The 22,813-nt window shown below is 31.5% G+C and overlaps 1 protein-coding gene across 2 annotated transcripts; it reads right to left on the minus strand.

The window, feature by feature from the left end:
• Positions 1 to 778: 778 nt before the first annotated feature.
• On the minus strand, positions 779 to 20,739 carry LOC121121757 (tubulin alpha-2 chain). Of its 2 annotated transcripts, none has more exons than XM_040716737.2 (5): positions 19,997 to 20,739; positions 19,636 to 19,937; positions 19,236 to 19,547; positions 18,953 to 19,168; positions 779 to 1,243 (listed from the first exon to the last, which is right to left on the minus strand). In XM_040716737.2, the coding sequence occupies exons 1-5, from the start codon at positions 20,262 to 20,264 to the stop codon at positions 950 to 952; spliced, it is 1,392 nt and encodes a 463-aa protein (XP_040572671.1). In that variant the 5' UTR covers positions 20,265 to 20,739; the 3' UTR covers positions 779 to 949. The 2 variants fall into 2 exon arrangements, with proteins under 2 accessions (XP_040572671.1, XP_071746118.1); XM_071890017.1 differs by having other exon boundaries at positions 779 to 2,381.
• Positions 20,740 to 22,813: the final 2,074 nt, after the last annotated feature.

A 22,813-nucleotide genomic window follows, 5' to 3' on the forward strand; every position in this document is an offset into this window, starting at 1 on the left:
AGTTTATAGTTATCTATTTAATTGCAAAGTAGTTTAATTTAAAAAACATATCTGTTGATTGATGCATTGTTTATTTGAAGATCTTTGATCAAGAGTCTTTTTAGGTTTATTAATTAATGATATTGAAAACATAATAAAAATTGTTTTCGAATTTTTATCTCTGCCTTTATCAATTTGATACTCAACTTATGAGCATATTGTATTTTCAATCCTAGTTATCTTTCATATAGCTTTTTCGCATGATTAAAATCCGCATATATTTACTTCCCTTCTAAATCAGGATAAATAAATTGCTTTCTTGTATGTAAATTTTAGTAAACATGTTTTAATATGTGCACATAATGAAACTTTAAGAAAATTGAATTGGGAAAAAATTGATCATTGATAAATTGCTGTCTAGCTTCTTACTCTTTGAAAATAAACTTCTTATTAGCCAAATATGCATCAGTAATTGTAATCAAAAATCTATATACTGGTGGTTTCGTTATTTTATCAAGTTCTATAATTAAAACAGATCCTGTCTAGTAAAAAACTCATACTAGAACTAAAGATATCGATATGTATTTAATAAATGCTATTGTTTAATTCATGGTAACAATCAGATTCCTAGTTCGGAATGATTAAATGCAAAACAACTCTTTTTATTACGTACCTCTTTAAACATAGGCAACTACTTACCTGTTCCTTAATGGGTTTAATATAAATTAAATTATGTTAATAATACACTCTATTATATATTTTTTTAAAACTTAATTATTCTTTCACCTTACACAGACAATTAGGCAAACTTTATTTTATTAATATAGATACAAAGAACTATTAATACACTTCTTATAAATGCATACAAATGAAGAAATAACTTGGTATTTATGGACAAAAGTGCAATATAATATACATGGATACAATATTAGGTAGACAGTATTTTTTCTATTTCACAAAAAAATAATATTCAAAAGACGTCATCGTCATACTCTTCGGAAGACTCATTATTTAATAATTCTTCGTAGTCTAATTCTAAAGCTGCTAAATCTTCTCTCGATTCGGAAAACTCTCCTTCTTCCATTCCTTCACCCACATACCAATGAACAAAAGCCCTTTTTGAAAACATGAGATCAAATTTATGATTTAGCTTCTCCCAGGCATCTTTGATTGCAGTCGTGTTAGATAAACAACAAACTGCTCTTGAAACTTTGGCTAAATCTCCATTTGGTACCATTGTAGGAGGTTGGTAGTTAATGCCTACCTAAAATATGTACAACATAAATTGATGGTAGAAAATAAAGGAAGAGATATGCTATTGTACATAATACAATAGTTGTTCAAAATAAAGACGATATTTTATAGAAGAGAAAAATCGAAAATATGACCTGGCGGTATGCTAAAAACAAAACTGAAAATCAACATGGTAATCCTTACATTTTTAGAAATATTTTGGAGGAGAGCAGCTTAGGTGTCATGATGTTTCATTCGCTGCGGATAGCTCTGAGATGAAGAAAATTAACAGACTCTGTATCTTGCAAAGATATAGGCAGGAATTAATACGATGTTGATCCTCTATTCTACTCTTAGTTAGTCCAACAAGGACATACCCTTGCAACTGGGGTATAATCTCTAAGCATTTTTTTGTGCCTGATAGTGTTTTTTTGTTTATGGCTACCTGAACAGCTTTTTTAAATTTTCTAAAGCTGTTGTCATGATTCTTTCGTTCTTGAGGAGAGAACATCTGAGTATGGCGTTACTAACCCTTTTAGTGTGACTCAAGCTTGAGCCCCCAAATTTTTTGAAGTCAGAACATGAGTATATATTTATAATAAACCTATTTATATAAGTTATTATATTACAGTGTTGATAATTTTTTTAACTATGCCCCCCAAATCATGAAAGCTAGCAACGCTCCTGTGTTAGGAAGTAATAAAAAAGTTTAACTGTTTAATGTTAGGCAGGAATTACTCCGTTCTCGATCCTCGATTCTACTTTGAGTCTATGTCCTTGCTTGATACGAAATGGGACCTATATTTATTTCCTACAAAACATTAGTCAAATTGTCAAGTTTACTAAGTTCATTTTCGTTTTTTTGTTTCAAAAGTTTACAACTATACTTCTAACTCCAAAACAAATCCTCAGTGCTACTCTCCAATATCCATGAAGTCACACATTTTATACTTAGATGTTCCCTCCTCGAGGATTTAAGTATGATGAAAACAGTTTTCATTTGGAAATTATAAAAAGTATCGTGCTTGTTTAAGGTCAATACAATTACACAATTACTTTAACTTCATTCCCTCTTTCATTTCATTCTACTAAGAGGAAAAAATAACTTTTATTTCGTTCACAAGAAGAAAAACATGTTCCATGTAAAGAGTATTCCATAAATACTGAAGCTATAATAAATGTAAATAAAAAACATTATATGTAATTTGTAAACATCAAAATAAGCTAGAATTATTTTTCTCAAAATTGAGTAGCGATTAAATTTGTATTCTTGAACGACGATAAAGTCTTCAATTATTGAGAACAAATGATTCTTATACACCCTTTGTACACAACACAAATTGCAATTTACAAAGATGGTCTGAAAAGTTTCCCACCTCGCTTGTAAAAAGCCAGTCAAATCTATCTAGCATCTGTTGGCAGTTACTCACCAAAGCTTCAGTAATTTTGGAAGCGCAGTTGTTATGTAAAATTGAGTATCGAGATGTCATTAAATATTTGTTTTTGAAAGGCAATACGCCTACGTAAATCAAAGATGAGTTGGATTCTGTGTATTGATATATATAGTATTCAAGTTCAAAAAAGTATAAAATGACTGCTTGATACTTAATGTTATCAATTCTCACAAAAACATATACTTCAACTCACTCAAACGACTGTTACATAACAACAGCACGTCCAAAATTGCTACAATTTTAGTGAGTAACTGTCAACAGATACAAAATAGATGTCACAAGGTTTTAGTTACATGTGCTGCCATCTTCACGTTGAGCAGGAAATTTTCCAAACCACCCTTGCAATTAGCTAAAACTGATTGTCACAATAAATTAATAAGAAGTTGACTGATTTTATTTCAAAGGCCATATCAGAGACAATATAAATCTTTTAAATCAAATTAAAGTTTTAAACTATATCTAAAATTCTTAGATATCTTAACTCATGCAACAAATTTAAACGCAAAGCCAATAATTTACTCAAATATGCTTATGAAATATTGGGTTTCATGTACGTACATAAGACCTGTTCAAATTTTAACTTTTCTTCCAAACCTTTTAATATTTGACTTTTTCCCGTTTTCCAAGGTCTATAGAAACTAAATATACCAGTCATTTGGAAAATTTAATTATGACACACTTTATACATTTTTACAGTGTACCATTGACATTTATTACTTGAAACTTGATATTTTGACATATCATGTAAATAAAACTCATATTTTATAATACATGAAGAACTTTGACCTCACGTTTTTTTGCTTCCTACACAAAAAGACAAAAGAAAGTTGACATCTTTCTGAAAACTGAATTTGTCTTTGCAAAAAGACAAAAAAATCTGCAATAACATTTTAGGAATAAATGACAACGTAATTAAATTACAGGAAAACAATTTACTTATCCCAATAAAAGGTCAATTAAGGATGGAAGAACGATTGAGTAACCTTATGAAGAACGAAGGTAAGAAAGAAGCATTATGAAAGAAAAACCTGAGGAATAAATTAGAAATACTTAATGAAACCTGAGAAATAAATTAGAAATACTTAATGAAACCTGAGAAATAAATTAGAAATACTTAATGAAACTTGGGAGAATGGAGTTGATATTTATGAACAACTAAACAGAATACTAGAATATGAAAAACTTGGAAGAATGATCGACTCAAAAAAAGACCAAGTGGAAAAAAATTAAAAGGGAAAACATCGTTCAAGTATCTGGAAAAATTACTCCGAAGCAGAAAAGTTCTCTACAACTAAGTAATGGGATAGTGTCAAATGACCTAGATGAAATATCATAAAGAGATCACAGCGTTCTGCTCAAGCCTGTATTAATATCAAAAACAACAAGTCTTGAAACAACCGACTGGAGATAACGCTGGAATTCAACATAACAAATCAGCCAAAATGATTTTTGGAAGGAAAATGCGCGGACTCCATATCTCACGAGTTCCTATTAAGTAAACTCCAACGATATAAAGCTCCTAGGGATTTTATTTAAAAAAATACCAATTGTATTAGGATATTCCAAGTTCAAATTGAACGTACCTAGTCTACATGGAGAATTCATTTCTAAGGGGTTGTAAACAAGGAGATGTGATTTCACCATCCTTGTTTATCATGATTATCATGCGTTATGGGGTAAGATCCAGGAAGATAAAATTGTAAAATGCACTAAAGTTAGTGGGGGTAAGTTTCTGAAGGCCCTCTGATGCGCTGACGACCTTTTCATTGTCTGCTCAGGTAATGAACTGGAAATTGCAAGGTCTATGAATAGAATATGCATTATCTTAAAAGAATTTGAGGTCGAATCTGTACTCCGAATAAACATAGGAAAGACTCAGGTACATTTAATTGGAATCCGTGGTTTAAAAAAAACTTCCCAGATGTGATGACAAAACCTCATTCTAGGCATATATATCTTCAAAAGTGGTGAAAAATCCACATTAAATCTAAATAGAAAAAGATTACTGAAGATTTTAAAATAAATCTGTGACTTCTTCAATATTTCTAACTAAATATACCTGAAATGCGTGAAACCAAAATATACATCCTAAAACTAACCATCTGATAAGGTATACCCAATTATCGTGCATTACTTTCTTCAAAGGTATACAAGATACGTGAGGAATTCCTGTGGCACTCGAAGAGGTCCTATATTTCAAATACCAGAATGGAAACTCCCATAAAAAAGTGGGGTTTGGGTCTCTCGAATATTGAAAAGGTATGATTGAATCTCACATGGCTAAAGTTAGAGTTAGTTATAATATATGGGTAATGGGGATAAAACACGAATTCAATCGGATGAATGGATACATCTTTGAAAATAGAATAGCTGTGGGACCAAACGAGCTATTAAAAAGTACTTTTCCTTTACTAAGGCCAGATGAGTCATTAAATTTTAACTCCAGGATATGTTCGGGTTATGTCTTATTTAAGTAACATCATCTGACTACCATTGGACAAGCCAAGATTACTAAGACATCAACCGAACCTCAAAATATCTGATTGAATATTGTCAGTAAAAATAAGAATATAGTTAATGGAACACTAACTCCAATTTACATGTTTTTAGAAGCTTTAAAATCCTAATTTGTCTGTCAAACTTTGATGAATACTTCAGAAGTATTTTCGCCAAATATTTTGGCGAAGAAACGCTATCAAAGACTCGAGATCCCACCCAACGAAGACGTGATAAATAGTCCTGGGTCTTTATGGGAAACCCCTTCATGAATATGAAGGAGAAGTGGTTTTGGTACCGAATGGCAAAGTCGTCCCTAATTGTGAATAATTTGAAAAAAACACCGGAGGAAAGACTTCTTTAAAAATGATAAGGAAAATTTAGGACATCTATTCTATTACTGCAAAGACAAGTAAGCACTGTGAATAATAGATTGATACGGGATGCATACGGGATTGAGAAAAAAAAATCCAAGGATGGATTTAAGATTGAAGCAGTCATAGCGAAGGTGCTCTTTATAACGTATGGCCAAGTTTTCCAGGTCAGCTATGTGAAGATGCACATAAGAAATTTTGGTATTTTTGACGAGAGAGGAGCAACGATGGGTTTGAAATTGTAAAGCAATAATAATGTTTATAAATATATTTTTCTAGAACTGGCTAGAGATCCTCTATTTATATAGAGGTTTTTTTCCCCAGTTATTTTGTTTCGTTCATTTTTCTATTATCTTATTCTTATTATTTCATGGGTAGATGAGTGGTGGTAATGATTTGATTGTTGTGACTAATATGTAAATAATAATTTAATGAATTTTTAAGATAGTGGTGGAGTATATATGTGGATGATTATTGTAGTCAAATAAAAAAAACTTTGGCCTCGGTAACTCACTTCAACCAGCCTCGAAGGGACGACAGAATTTAGTATGGCTGCTCAATTTTTGTCAATTCCTTAGTTATTTGGTCCAGAAAGTAAACAGTGGCACCGGAACCATCGGAGCAAAAGAGCCATTAGCCCATCACTTCTAAAGAATTTTAAAATTTTTGTAAATAAAAAATATTCGTCTTATCTATAAAAAATAAATGTCATAATTTAAAAAAAAATTGTTATTTTTTTAAATTTTATCCGTTCAAAAAATGTTATTCTAAGGCAATCTGATTATTCGTTCAAATTTACTTGCTTTCTCAAAAATGTTAACTCTAAAATTTAATGTATCTTCTTAAAAAAGCTCTTTTTCAAATTTGACGATATAAAAAATCAAAATCGTCGAAAAATTCCAACAAGCCTGCCTGCTTTTACCCCCAAAAAAAAAAAAAAATAATAATGTGATTTCATATACAGATAATTAGTTAGCCCAAAAAGAACGATATCAGACATCAACTTGTACCCAAATGGATCCTCCTTCCCAGAAACAAAAAAAAAATTAATGACAGTATCCATTTAATACTAATTTCCTACAAAGTTTGATTCAGAAGTAATCTACCTACACTTTCAAAATATTTATCTATACCTGACATAGTTATACGATATGTTACATTGAAAAATATTTTTCTAGACAAGCATTCTAGGAAAATATCTTCGCGTAATTATTTGTTCTTGATTAAGGAATTAACTTATTCTTGTAATGTCATTGACACACAGTTATCAGATCATAGAGTCATTAGCTTACTAATATATCGAAAACTAAGGGAAATGAGAAGTAAACGATAATGGAAACTCAACTCGACATTTTTAAATGATCCCGAGACAAATGACGAACATATTTACTCCAGTTCAAAGAATACTCTTAAAAATCAAAAACCTATTAAGAAGAAAAGGAGCTATGAAATTTGGAAAAATCCAGCGAGATATTGATAAACTTGAAGAAATTACAAGTAGTGAATTAAGCACGATAGAAAAGAGATCTTTTAAATAGAACCAAATTCAAAATGGAATCTATTGGTGATTTATCTCATACTACGATGTCTCGAGGAGAATAAAAGAAAGAACAAAAAGAAAAATATATGACTATTTACATCGACTTGTGAAATATTTGATGATCCATAATACATCTGCCAAGAAATTAAAGAATATTTTACTCAAATTAACAAATGCTTTGATTGCACTAACACCGCTACGTGTGCAAGGTGCAGAAGTGCTAATAAGTATTATTGTGAGGAAAGAGATGTGCAGCTGAAAAATTGCTTTCAGTCTCTAAAAATGATATCGATTCTTTAGAGCAGCAGGATGTTACGGAAAAATCAATTCAAGATGCAATAAATCTTGACTATGCAAAATTGCATAGACAAAATCTTTTCATACACTTTAGGCAACCAGTTGAGCCAAGTTTTGAAGCAGATATTACGTCAAGCCAAATATGGTTGTATGAAAACAAATTAATGGATAGTATCCCTTAATGTTGCAGACCTTTTTTAGAATCATCTGACAATATTTCTTCAATGACTATTGATTTTTTCTAGAGCCTTTGATACATTCGCTTACAAATTCATAATTGAAATGTTATTTAAAAAAGGGTATGGTTATTTTATCGTCAGGATGGCTCTCCGCTCTTCTAGCCAAATCACAAACCATAGTTCAGTAGGGCTATATTAGATAGCAGAAGAGATGTGCGACAAGGGAACCCTTCCTCTACTATACTTTTTATTATGATTATCGACCATTTAATCCAGAAAATTTATATCAATGGTAACCTAATTAGTTTTTCTACCATTTCTTCCCATTTATAGTGTTTTCGTTATGCTGATGACTTAACCATGATTTTTTTGGGGGATCCACTACAAATAATAAAGTCTTTTAAGATAGCTTTACGTCTCATATATGTTTTTTCCATAATTTCTGGACTAAAAATAAACCCTGAGAAAACTCAAATACTGAACTAATATCATGGAATCATTGAAAAAAACCTAGCCAACTTTTAACACGATAGAAACCATGAAGTTACTAAGGAATTTGATTGGAAACGAATGCATTGGAATTTTTTTTAGAAGAAATCACCAGAAAGATTGAACGGGATTGTTGCTTTTTTTCAGCCTTCAATCTTAACTCCTAGGACAAAGTTCAGGCTTGGAACACGTATATAATTTTAAAAGTGATTCACCTTTTATGAGTAAATCTCTATGATGAAGAAATCACCCCACAGATTATCATGATGGAGATGACATTTTCAAAATTAAATAAGGAAAAAATTATATCGGTGAAGAGAATTCATTATCCCCCGAAATATTGCGGCCTTTTATCGTTCGGACAAGTGGAGTAGATTATGCAGGCGAAACAGCAAATTCAGGTAAGGTCATAAATAAACTGGCCTTCGATCAATACAAGTTAGCATTTGGGAGTTATGTCCCAGTTCCAAGACCTGTGTTGCCAATACTTATTCGATATTTATTCCTTAGTACGTAAGATCTTACAAAATTTAGTCAAACTCCGACATGAGAGCCTTTTGTTACATACTTGGATAGAAGGGAAATAAATTAACTTGTATGGAAAAGCATAAGTGTTATAAAAAATTACTCACTTATCATCAGAAAAATGGCATAGGTATAGAATACTATCTGGTACTCTCTGGTACTCCAGAAGTAAGGGCAAAGTTTTTTTAAGGAGATCCAAGAATATGAGGCTTTTGTCGGACCAAGGACAAGACTAGCGATCATTTTGTAAATGAATGCGAGACGTTCCTTCCAATTTACAACGCCATCAGTTGTTTTTCATTTAAGTTGAATGAAAAACTTATTGGCTGGACCCCATCCTGCTGAAATACCATATTGTCATTTCACAAGCAACGCCCTTCATTCAAGGAATCAGTCTATTTTATGATAAAAAGTTAGTTAATTTAATCAGAGGAAATTTACATATCCATAGTTCGTAAAGCTCAAATTTTTTAATAACATATACTATGTAGATTATTTTTTTAAATTATCTATGGACATGCTTAAACATTCATTTATAAATATATCCTTAAATTCGTACTGATTGACTCCATAACATAATTTCTGGTATTCATTTCATTCACAAATATATATGTACAATGAACAAATGTATGGCTTTATCAATTTTATGTATATAACAACGAAATATTCTTATTGAGCGTTTTCACTGACGTCAAGGACTGTATCATAAACTGAAGCGAAGTCCTCAGGCTGGAATCGACGTAGCTCATAGAGAACGCACTCGGGAGAAATTATTCTATCGAACTAATGTACGTAGGTTGGAGCCCGATCAGTCCCCCAGTGAAAAACATACTTTACGTATATGGACTTCACACATGATTCCTAGGTTAGATGGAGTAAATTTAATACTATAAGGTTTACTTAAACTTAATCACTGCAACTCTATCTAACCAATTAGAGGAACATTATTTTTTTTTAAAAAGCACTCGGGCTGTCTCAATGTTCATCAACCCCCTTGTGTCATATATAAGTTTACACTAAATATTTTTTTTCAAACTTAATTAAAAACTAGTTTGCGAAGACAGTGGGAACAAAATTAAGATAAGGTTTTTTTCTGTGGCTTATAACTAAGATCGACGTATTTTATTCCACATGGCCTGCTTCAGCCACAATGACTGTCTCCATCCTCCTCCTGAAGGTCGCACATACCTTAGGGATCTTCTGACAAGTCAGTCCATGCAACTTTAATAGTGGACTCCAAAAATTTCACAGACCTGTGAGACTTGTTGCAGGCAGCTCTCCCTACCTTTTCCTAGATGAAATAATTCAACGGATTAAGAACGGGGGAGCTGAAAGGCTACATGTTCTTGAGCACATTCAAAATAAGATTGGCTATAGACTACATCTTCTTTGTGGCCTTCGTAATGAAATGTTTATTTCCCTCTCAATTTTGCTCCCAAGTCATCTTTAATTATCCTTCGGAGACTTTGTGGCGACTGTTCCTTGACCCCTCCAACATAAAACAATTTAGCACTTGATCCCAAAGAAATTAAGGAATATTTGAATGGAGCATGAGCAATATCTACTTATTAGAAGTTTTGTTTTTTGTTTAGTGGCACCATCTTATGTTTAATATTTTGTTTGAGGATAGCATCCAAAGCAGTTGCAAAGTTCCATACGATGGTGGCAAAGAGATTCTGGGATTCCATATCTCAAGAAAAACGTTCCCAGGTCGCAATAAGAGAGTTATTCTAATATTCTTTATGTATTGTTTTTTTTAGTACTCTAACAAAATAATGTATTTATTGTATGTATTTATTATTTTTCTCACCATTTATTAATGTACCATTGATATTGGTTTGCAATAAATGACGATAAAAAATATATATATGGTATTATTAGTTTGTATAAGTTTATTTATTTATTACAAATAACTTTGTAAATATGTGCCATCTTGCAGAGATTGATTCTTTTATAGCTTGCTCAAACCCTATTAAATTAGATAAACATATACTGAAAACCCTTATGAAACAGCTAGATTGGTAGATTTGATTTGATTTTTTATTTGTTTAATGGTTAAGGGACGAGAGAAAAGTAGGATGATTGTAGACTAATATCATTGCAAATGTACTGTTAATTTATTGGACATATGAATATATACTATGTAAATAAGAATATATGTATAATGATATAAAATAAAACTATGAAAAACACATCTGAGCATTGTTTCACCTGCTTCTTGATTATTCTCTTCATGCCTTAATACATATTGCAATTACTAAACTATCTAGTCACCAAAATGTCAAGTTCTTTTTTTTTATGCCTTTGATTGAGTTAATGAGTTCCTGATTACTTTTATCCCCAAAAACATGAGAATAACCAAAATCACGTAGACATTCTGGTTTTGAGGTCGTCAGAGTATTTTTTTAAATCAGATTTTTATAACATCTGCATGATTTAAGTGTTATTTTTTGCCTTCAAAGATCCATTTAAAACATAACATAAAATATAATTTGTAGACATGTCTCCAAATTCAAAAACTATATAATTATTTCTACATCATTTTTTGAATAGGAGAAAATTTCCTATAAGTAAAAAAAAGGACGAAAAATTAACATTTTTTTATAAAGTTTAATAAATTCTACATTGTCGCTAAGTGACGACATATAACTTCATAATTTAAAAAAATAACATTGAAAAAAATTATATAAGATTTGTTTCTTTATAAATTATTTTTGTATGTTTATTAAGCTATCAATCATTATATTTCACAATATATAAAATGTTCAGCCATATAAACTTCTTTTTTTTAAATATTTGAGCTTCATCAAAAAAATATTCCCTTTCCCGTAATAACTGCTATACACAGACTTATGGCATACTTGTTGTCAGTTTTTCAAGATAAGCAGGTGCGACATCGTTCCAAGCATTCTTAAAAATGTTCCACAACTAATTTTTACTTGTGGGACACTTTTTCTGTCTCGGTGTTCCTACAATAGCTCTATTGAGCTTGTAATTTTAGGGAAATAAATAAGGGATCTAGGAAACCACGCCTTTGCAAAATTTGCCTCTGAAAAGATTGTCATGGGATTAATTGACCAGGGAAAATTCGCATTGGAAAAAGCTCACCGAGCAGAGGAATATCCTTTCTTAATTTAATGTCAATATTATTTACATTAAATAGGGGAAGGCGATTTATTTAATGAAATTTATAGCAAAATGATATTTTTTTTAAATATTATTTAAAATATTAAAGAATTGGAATCTGGAATTTTTACTAAAATTGTATCAGAATCAGCATCAGGATTTTTTTTTGAAATTGTCCCATCATTAGTTTAAATAGCGAAAGAAGTATGGGAGTACGTTAGAACAAAGGTGAAGAAAAAAAAGACCCCTGTATTGTCAGGGTTCACAGGAGAATTCTATCAAGCTCTGCAAGAGATGTCGGAAATTTTAGCAGAACTTTACAACAAAACTTTTTCATAAAAGGGCTACACGAAGCTCAAAAGAGGGGAATGATATCTTTGTGTCCGAAGAAAAATAATAAAATTATAAACTGGAGACCCATGACAATCCTGGAAGAAGAATACAAAATATACTCTGGATCCTTACGGAAAGACAGATGCCAGTCTTCGATAAAATTCTTCCTGAAACACAATTTGGGTTCAGACCCAGTTGGAGAAGGGATGTCGAAGTTATGCCCCTCAAAGCAGAAATAGAGGGAAACAAATGAGTCAGAAAAGTCCCTGGCTACTAATTTATTGGATTTCCAAAAACATTTGATTCGTTCAAAGCATGTGAGCAAGATCAGTGATAGATATTGATGGTGAACCACAAATATATATTGAGGGGGGCACACGCTAAGGCAATCCGATCAGCCCACCTCTCTTCTACATTATGATCAGCTTCTACAAAAGATGATAGATCCAGTGGGAACAAAAATAGGAGGTAAAATGTAGATAATATGTCGATCTTGATGAGTGAACAGTGAATTGAGTCGGATTGGAAATGTCTCAGCAGAGTCCTTAAATCATTTGAAGAAATATCGGGCTAGAAAATTAATGACGAAAAGACTCAAGTCATGACGAATATGGATGCGCCAGAGAAACTATTCAAAGAGTCCTGTCTGGTAAGAGGAAATATTTTCACTATGGAAAATGACACTAAAAAAATAGACAATGAAATATTATTAGTGATTTTATCAATAAGAAAACATAATATTGAAAATTGATAATATCGAAAGACTTAATATTGGAATACAACAATAGTTCCAAGCATAACCCATATTCTGAGATGTCTACCCTATAACGAGAAGTGTGCCAAGAATTGGAAGAAGATGGATATTGACTACGTAAATGTACCGAAATATATAGGGCATGGGAGATTGCAAATGGAGAAATGGGGAGGTGGTTTGGATATGATAGATGTGACGCTTCATTGCAATTTTTTTCTGTTTTCCTGCTATAAGAGAGCATTTCATGTCAATTTTCTCCTGGAAAAAGTATCTGTGTGTACCCTGTAAGGAAAACTTCATATACACTACTAATCAAACCCAATGGAAAATCCTGGTACAAGAAACTATATATATTTCTTAAAATGGTATGTGTTTATTATAGAATAAACATTAATTAAGGTTCCATAATATTTGAAGAATTTGGAAAAAAAACTAGACTTTTATTATTACGACAATAATAGTTATAAAATGTGCATTTTTTAATGTTGGTAAACATGTTTGAAAGACATGGTATGCATTGATTGTCAAAAAGAATGCAGTTGTAATGCAGGATAGTTTAAACAAGAGAATTTACAAAAATAGAACTTGCCATGGATTATAGATTCACTAACTCGGATGAATTTACTTTTTAAAAAAGCATCTTTTTCCTTTGCCATAAACAAGAATATTTGGTACAATATTTTCCTTTTTTAAACCTCCATTACTTCCCTTCAAATCCTATCACGAGTACATACCCCGGGTTTTTAGGCATTAAGCATCGAGATTTTAACAATATTAATCTTAACTTGCCCTTATTAGTTGTTACATATGATTAAGGCTAAGAATATTTGCTAAATTGCAGTGAACGCAAATTGAATATATATATATATATGTTGCTAAGAGTAAAATATTAATATTTTTATTATTATTTATCCCTATTTTGAAAATTCTAACATATCAACGAGCATGGAGGACTATAGTGTACATTTTCACTGACGCCATAAACAGCATCATAATTGAAGTTGACACAATTTTGGAGGCTCAAAGTTGATATTTTTAAACATGAATTGAACAAATATCGAATAAGCCGGAAGGAAACTTCATTAAAAGGCTTTACGAAAAAAAAAACTTATTTGTGAAAAATCCTTCAAAATAGTTAGATTTGTAATTTTTTTAGTACTGATCGATTAACGACGAGAAAAGTAAGTTAAGAATATTTTATTAATTCCACTGTAATAGTAAACATTTTCAAAACATTTTATGGTCAAATATTAGGGATGAAACGTACTACAAACCGTAGTACACCATTCACAGGCGTGGTCTGGTACACTATAAACATACTGGTAAACGGGTTCTTTACTATAATTAATGTAGTTTTTCAAGTTTTTTAAATATTTTATTCTTTAATAATTTAATTTCTATATATATAAATTATTATTAAATATACTTAACTTCTCTAAAGAACAAAGGTTAATATAAAATAAACACGAGTTATATAATACTAGTATTCATGAACTTCTAACTTTTTAATTAATTTTTTCTCATTATTCCTCTTTTGTATAAACAAATACATAAATTATTTCTTATAAAAAAGGATGTTATGGATTAAAACCTTACCTCAATATATAAATCCATTAATTAAAAAAATAAAAATAACCAAAATTTAAAATATTTAAGATGTGATGATATACGTACCACATCGAAGGTAAAAACGTACCAAACCGAGCCGCGGTACAACCTCGTACCGCGCTATTCCTATCATATATATAATAAAACTAGGCAAAGAGGGGTACAACTTTGACAGACAGAAAGGTTTGAGTATTTTTATTTGTTGGCCCCATTTTGAAATCCAATGGTTTACTATTTTCCTTAATATTAACCAAAAAACAATTTTTATAAAGCTTGGTGGTTTAGGCTCCCAAAATGACAAACATCAAAAATAGTGACAGCACGTGAAAATGCTCTTTAGGAGTGTATGTCAGTAGATATGTACTCCCTCGAGGGTACCATATTTTTCATGACATTCCCTAAGGGGTAGTTATTATACTAACCACAACTTACACAGTATTTCCATCCCTACATACGATACCAATTACCAGGTGGTACAGTAAAATCTGAACACTTTGAATTTTAAACTACAACAAGATACAGTTTTTAAACTAACAATATAATTTCCACAAAATCAATACTATAAATAGATATGTGTCTATTAAATATTAATGTAGCTATCCTTAGCGGCAATGGCTTCCAGGCGGCAGAAGGCCTTGCACCCGCTGCAAATATAATTATCTGGCATTGCGTCCCAGTACTGTCTGACAATGGCTTTAAGGGCCTCGGTGTTTGGATGAAGGGCTCTCCCTGCAGGCCTCCCCCTCGATATAAAACCAAAAGGTGTAATCGATTTGATTAGCATCAGAGCTGTAAGGGGCCATAAGTGTCAAAAAAAAAAAAAAGTTCAAAAGAACTCATCCAAAAGTGTTTTGCAACCGATGGATTTCTTACATTGCTGTTATCAAAAGTGGCCTCTCCGGGTACAGTTTGGTCTTTTCGGCAGAGGCCTTCTTCCTCTCCAATGTTTTGGACTTGCTGAGGACGTAAAGGGTGGTCCTGAAGACGCTCAACTGCTTGGAGTGTGAGAATGGAAGTCAGGTCAATCAGGTTCAAGTGACAGTGAAGTTTTTCGACTTTTACATAAGCTAGAGAACTCAAGTTTGTTCTGTTTTATAAACAGTTGTTTATGCTTTAATACATAAAAATATCAGTAAATGCCATTCTCTCAAACTTCATTTATTATTGAATTAGTAAGTATTCAAATTTAATTGGACCACTTGGTATTTTCATGAGTTAACCCATTGAATACTTTTTTACCTTTATATTTTTATACCTGTAAATTCATATTTTAAAATATTAGTTGGGGGAAAGGGGAAATATTGAATTTTGTGGATATTGGGAGATATATTAGTTCTGAAAAAAAAAAAAAAAAAAAATCATGTTTTATAGAGCGTTATCAAGTGACCTCAGTATTGTTCATGTGGTACATTTTTGGGCCTAAACAATAATATTTTATAACATTGAATATCATTTTTCATAAACATTCTGGAAAATAATGAGCTATTAGACGTTCAAAAGGGATCAACAAATTCAAGGACTTAAACCTTACTCTCTATAAAAAAATAAAAAATCTTTAATTCCCTTGTTTTATTATATAATATATATGACCCTTAAATGTATTAAAATATGTTAGTACATCGCTATACAATCTTGTAGATAAAATTAACGATTATAATGGAAGAGACAAGGTATTTGTCGCTAACTATCCTACTTATCTCGTCCCTAATCACTCAAAAAAAAAAAAATAATAATAATAATGTACAAACCTAACCATTATTAAGTATTTCTAGTACATATCACTTTGATTGAATTAAAATATCACTGTTCATCATTGATATCAAGTAGTATTCAATACAACTATGAAGTTGTTGTTCTTTTTTTCAAATAGTCGTTTGATAGAGTTTTATCAAGATTTTTTGGAAATTTGTTCATTTTGTATAGTAAAAGTATAAACTTTGAACTAACAAAATGGCGTTTGCAATTAATTATGCCGATAATTCATCGTTTGGGAAGAAAAATAATAATGCATAAGAAACAATAAAAAATGTTATTTCAAAACTTTATGTATAATTAATTATAGAATGTGTCTATAACTCAGAAATTAATAAAGGAACATTCCAAAAAAATTGGATATAATAAATTCATAATTTACAAAGAAAGTGGAGCAAAACTATTATATATTAAGATATAATGTGGACATTAAAGTCTCTGGGCTGAATACACAAGCTAGGGAACAACGAAGATTTCTTCACCTACAGAAAAGTTGAAGAATAAAGTCGTGCATACAAAAAAAAAAAAAAGATTTTGACTATGGTGAAATGGAAGATCGCTTGAGCAGTGAACGTATTAGTATTGGAAGAGTTGTAAATTCTAAGTAGAGTCTGTGTGTAAAAAATAAAAATAATATGATAGCCATAGATGAAAAAAATATTGTAATTGAAGCTTTTTGTAGTTTCTACCCGAATATATAATTTTTTTATTATTGTTGAGGAGATAACATGGACGTTCTATAAACTATTAAGCGTAACCACAAATATTTTTACTAATGAATGCCGGGGAGTAACGCTGAGGAGTTATAAGTATAAGTCTTTGTTGGACCCGGAGAATAATTGATGATGATCGACATCGGCATTCTTTGATATATATGGAGTGGAATTTGTATTTTTAATTTAATTAAACGTCATTACAACAAAGCTGCTCTCCCTCCAAAAATCCTTCAAATTATCAGTGTGACCAAATTAATTTTCGGTTTCTTTTTTAGACATACCAATGGATAGAATAATTTTCTTCCATGATGATAACCCTGACAATTTGAAGAATCTTTGGAAGGAGAGCAGCTTTGTTGTAATGACGCTTTATTTGAATGTTCACAAACAGCTATGAGATGAAGTAAATAATCCCAAATTCCACTCTGTATTTAGCTACGAATAAATCAGAATTAATGTCATATCGATCCTAAATTATATCATGAGTTCAACCAGGACTTAGAGTAATAAATCTACAACAAACTCTGATCAGAGTATTAGGTCGCTCAATAAATCCTGGGCGCGCTCCCGCTCAGTTGCTAATTTTGTAATAGCGCTCTCGCTCATTTTTAATACAATAAGTGCATTACTACTTAATCAAAAATTAGAGGCGCACCTTTTTTCGCTCGTATAGGAGCATTTAAATTTCATAACTCTTTATAATTGCAATTAAAATTCCTAATCTATATATATTATTTTTTTTTAAAATGAAAAGAAATAAGGTACAAGAGTAAATAAAAACTTAAGGATCTAAAATTATATTAAAAATAAAAAAATCCATAAAATGATTTATCCAATGTTTTAACTATTAAATATTTGATTCATTGAAAAAAATAATTATTTTCTCAAAGTTTTCATCTTTTAAACTCTAACATATATCCTTAAGTAATTGGCCACTTCAGAAATTACACACTGAACGGTAGTTAAGAAAAGCAGTGTATAAATTAGGAGGTAACATTTGTGCTTAATAAAATGTAAAGGCAACCCTGCCAAACATTCAAATTACTTTGTAATAACAATAATTTATTGATAGAATTCACATTACCACATGCAAATAAGATAATATTAAGTGTTAATGGACAGTGGTTCCCAAACATTGTATTTTGATGCAAGTTTCTAGTGAACCATACATTATTTGCAATAGCTTATAATAATCAAAATATTTGGTTGAATTAAAAGAAGTGTGTGTGTCAATAAATTTTTATTTGTCTTTTGGTGTGCCTTGGGCTCAAAAAGTTTGGGAACTTCTGTTTTAGAGGACATATAATTGCAAGGTTTCAAGCACTATCATCCAGTTTAGGCTGATAATTAGTTTGAGCTTGAACACAGTGTTTTCATGCTTTTGAACTTATGCTTGCCTGCGATTTCGAAATTTTACGTCAATTTACTACCTAAAAATATATGGCAACCCTATTACAGTTGGGAACAACTGTAATCTCCACATACAAAGGAGCTGGCGGTGTCTCTGGGGAAACTTATTTCTTACTCTTCATAGAGTTAGAGTGGCCAGCTACATAAGAGGGAAACTCGTCAACCGAAAACACCAGAGAGCCACAGATACAGAATAGAAAAAAATATTCTAGCTTATCTTGAGACATAACTTCTACTGTCTTTTCTTGCAATCTTTCAAAGTATTCTTTAAATCTCAAATTTATTTATATTATCTCATAAGAGAAACGGAAAAAATAATAATAATTTATATAAATGAGCTAAAATTAGAGCGATTTTACTGCTCTTCTTAAGTGTTGAGCGCACTCCTGCTCTCGGTCAAGAATTTTGAGTGGCACTAATGCTTTGATCCTGATTGTTACTCTACGTGCTTTATGAGCGCACACACTAGCGTGTACACTTTATACTTAGATGTTCGCACCTAAATAATAGAATAGTAAATATAAAAAACTTTGAAAATAAAAAATAGTCTTTAGATTGCCAACTACAGAAAAATCACATAACAATAATTACATAAAATTTACAACACTAAACATTGTGTTTAGTGCATCCTAATTGTTCTTATTACTATTAAAAACACATGGTAGCAATATAAAATCATACAAATACCTTGAATCCAGTGGGACACCACTCTACAAATTCAATTGACTTATGCATTTTAATTGAAGCTATTGACGCATTGACATCTTTAGGCATAACATCTCCTCTATATAATAAACAAACTGCCATGTACTTTCCGTTTCTCGGATCACATTTCACCATTTGATGATCAGCCTCGAAACATTGCTTCGTAATTGTTTCCGTCTTAAGCATTTGATGAAAGGCCTAAGGATAAAATTTTTTATTCATATTTATAAATACATGCAAACTTTGGCACGGATAGTATACACACATCACTTGTAGAGACAACTGGTCCATAGGTTGCCAAGGGAAAATGTATTCTCGGATAGGGAACGAGATTGGTTTGAAACTCGCACAGATCTACATTTAAAGCACCATCAAAACGTAGGGAAGCTGTGATGGTCGATATGACTTGAGCAATTAATCGATTAAGATTCGAGTATGAAGGGCTATCAAGATGAAGTTTTTTTACACATAATTCATAGATGGCGTGGTTATCCACCAAAAAGGCCACATCGCATAATTCTAGAGTAGCGTGAGTGTATAAAATAGTATTATATGGTTCCACAATAGCTGTACTCATCTTAAATTTACAGTTTATGTAAAATTTTATAAATAAAAGAAAGATAATTATAGTATATTGGGTCAAAATATTACTATGAATTTCCAACCTCTGGAGCAGGATAAATAGAAAATCCCACTTTCGACTTCTTTGGAAAGTTGTCAGTAAGTACTTCCATTAAAAGAGAGGTAAATCCTGAACCCGTTCCACCACCAAATGAATGAAAAACTTTAAATCCTTGAAGGGATTCACATTGGTCAACCATATTACGAATTTGCTCGACGGTACTATGAATAAAATTTTGTCCAATGGTATAGTGACCTCGTGCGTAGTTATTGGCGGCATCTTCTTTGTCACTCAATAACTGATTAGGATGAAATAGTCGCTTATAACTACCTGTTCGTATTTCATCTAGAAAACAAATGAGTCTTAAATATTTTATAACACAAAATATTTGAGGATTGTTTTACCAATTACAGATGGCTCTAGATCAATAAAAATGGCACGAGGAACATACTTAGAGCCCTGTCCTTCATGGAAGAAAGTTTGGAAGGAATTTCTCTCAGGATTAGTAGATTCATTTTGTTCGGAGATGAATCCATTTGGATCAATTCCATGTTCTAAACAATATAACTCCCAACAAGCATTACCAATTTGTACTCCAGCCTGTCCTAGATGAATAGACAATATTTCTCTATTCATTCTATATGTCTTGATGGAATATAAAAAATGGAACATAAGATATTACTGATGGGAATTTTTCCTCTTAACATACCTTGTAGCAATACAATATTTATTTCATGAAATAGAAAGGATGAATGATGTATTGCTTCTTGAGATACAGGGTAGGAGAGCGTACAGGGAAAGTCTTCTCTTAGTATCAAATGTGTATCATTAATATTTATTTCGCAATCAAATTGGATTTAGAATACATAGTTTCAGATCGATATGAAGTTGTAAAATATTAGGAAGTTGTATGCTTATGTTTGTAGATTGGTTAGGGTGGCCCTTCAAAAATAATGTTGAGCTTGTACATGTTACACTCTTTTCTCTTGTTCCCTTCATAATAAAATTTCTCTCTACAAAATATTTTTGACTTTAATTAATACTTAGGGGGAACCCTCCGTCCTAATGTTGAGCCCTATATTGAAAAATTAGATTTCTCTATATTTGTCTATTACACTATCTCTGTAACCATAAATAAATAGCATGTCAATACTATAATAACTACCTTTACTTATTTTTTGCTTTTTGTAGCTTCAGGATTCAATCATTTTTAACATCAATAAGTTATGAGCAGAGGTGTATAAAATATGTTCAAGAAAGCGGGAGCGGTTTTTCCTATTTGACAATCTGAATAAGCTTTTTTACTTTACAAAGCTACATCATTATTATTTAATTCTTGATAACGAAACATCGAAGTATAAAGTAGTAATAGTGCGTGTCCTTATTAAAAGAAGGGAGGAAATGAGAGTTTACTAGGCAGGTATAAGTGTAATTCCTTGGTGGAATCAGACTAGAATCGAAGATCAACATCGAAATAACTTCAAAGTGTTGAGATCAGACCGGCACATTTTTCAAAAACCTTTTAATTGTCACTGAGGCCACATTTTTCGACGGATTTACTTGAAAATTGGCTTGAATTGTATATATGAATGAGAAAAAGAGCTCATTTGATTTATCCTCCTCCAGCATCAATCATCGCCCTGTTCTATTGCGAGAAGGAGGACACCCCTTGACGATATAGTTATTTGGCATATGTGTCATTGTCTCTTTGATGGAGGCAATCAGTGAGTGCTTGATGGTATGTACGATTTGTTTTAGATTCAACGGAGGCCCATAAAAAATAATCCATCGAATTAAGACCCGGAATACTGAGGGTATCTGATACTTTATTTTATCACTGAGAAACAGAACAGTTTGCATCCTGTAGCTTTTACATCTAAGGTCCTCCAACATGCAGGCCTCCAAAGTCCGGGTCCCCAACTCCTCAGGAATTGAGTTAAAGCTTTTGGATGAGTCATCATCGAACAGGGTCTGATTTTTTTAGATGAATTAGTTTGTTCTGGCTTTCCTGGTCGACCTGTTAGCGACTCATGACGGATCTGGGATCATCAGTCTCCAAAAGAGCCTTACAAATCTTTTGCACGGTCCCAATTGGGACAGCAGTCATATTTGATACCTCGCAACTTTAAATATCCATGACGGTGACACGCCGTTCTTCTTCTTTAAAATCAATCTTCCTATTATCTTGAGCAGCTGTTGCCATGAAGCCCAAAACTTAACTAAAGTTTGTTGATACAACAACGTTCCTGCTGCCAAAAATACCGTCATCATTGTTTCTTTCTTCTCACGGCTCCTTGCAGCTAATCTAATGAAACATCCTAACAACTAAGCTCATCTGCTCCCAAACATACTACAAAATGTTAAGATTACCACGTTCACTTTCGTTTTTGTTTTTTTACATAGCGACAGGACATAATTTATGCATCACTGGGCATGAGCGGTGTTTACTTATTAGAAGCTTTTTGACCTAACCTAAGACAGTGTCACCACTTTGAGTTCGTTCCTGTTGATAAGTAGTTTGTATACTTATTTGTTGATTACGACAATTTAGTACAACTACACCATCTTGTGGTTATTAATTTTAGTATAAATTTGATCATGTCCTATTAGACTATTTACTATTTATATAAAATAAAGACGTGAATAATATTCTGAAATTCACAATTTTAGTCAAAAGTTTAAAATCAAATACTTTGAATGTCGCTCAAAGATTATAATTTTAGGCAGTTGAATATTGAAAAACATTATTAGAAGTTATTGAAAGGATGAGAGTATAATATTTACTCATATCAATAAAAACATTGATTTTATAAGTACACAAATATGAGTCACCCTAATGTAGACTTTCTTTTCTCAGAATATACGGTATAACATTTCCTGGTAAATCTAATATATAATTGCTATATAATATTCTTTTTATTTATATAATTCATTCATAAAAGGTTGAATACAAATTAAAGGTTCACTTTTTAATAGTGCAAAGGAAGTGATGGTGAAAGAAGCTCATATAATCAAGCAACAAATGAATACTTAATTATTACTTCAACATATAATATAAAAAAACATGAATAAAATATACATTTCACGAATGTATGAAGGTATAAGGATGATTATAACGTATTGAAAAATAATCAATAAAGAGATTATAGGTGTAAGAAAAAACGATTGGTACGTTGTTCTTTTTTTTACATCTTTTTTAGATCGTCTGCGCTATTGCTAAT

Source organism: Lepeophtheirus salmonis, chromosome 7, assembly GCF_016086655.4.
Source record: "Lepeophtheirus salmonis chromosome 7, UVic_Lsal_1.4, whole genome shotgun sequence".
Taxonomy (NCBI): Eukaryota; Metazoa; Arthropoda; class Copepoda; order Siphonostomatoida; family Caligidae; genus Lepeophtheirus; species Lepeophtheirus salmonis.

Bases quoted from the DNA above. Each gene is read 5' to 3' on its own strand.
- LOC121121757 (XM_040716737.2), bottom strand. From the start codon at position 20,264: ATGTTCCATTTTTTATATTCCATCAAGACATATAGAATGAATAGAGAA. The intron at 19,938-19,996 runs GTAAAACAATCC...TTTGTTTTCTAG, and splicing joins TCTAGAGCCATCTGTAATTG to ATGAAATACGAACAGGTAGT. The intron at 19,169-19,235 runs GTGTGTATACTA...TTTTATCCTTAG, and splicing joins CAGTTGTCTCTACAAGTGAT to GCCTTTCATCAAATGCTTAA.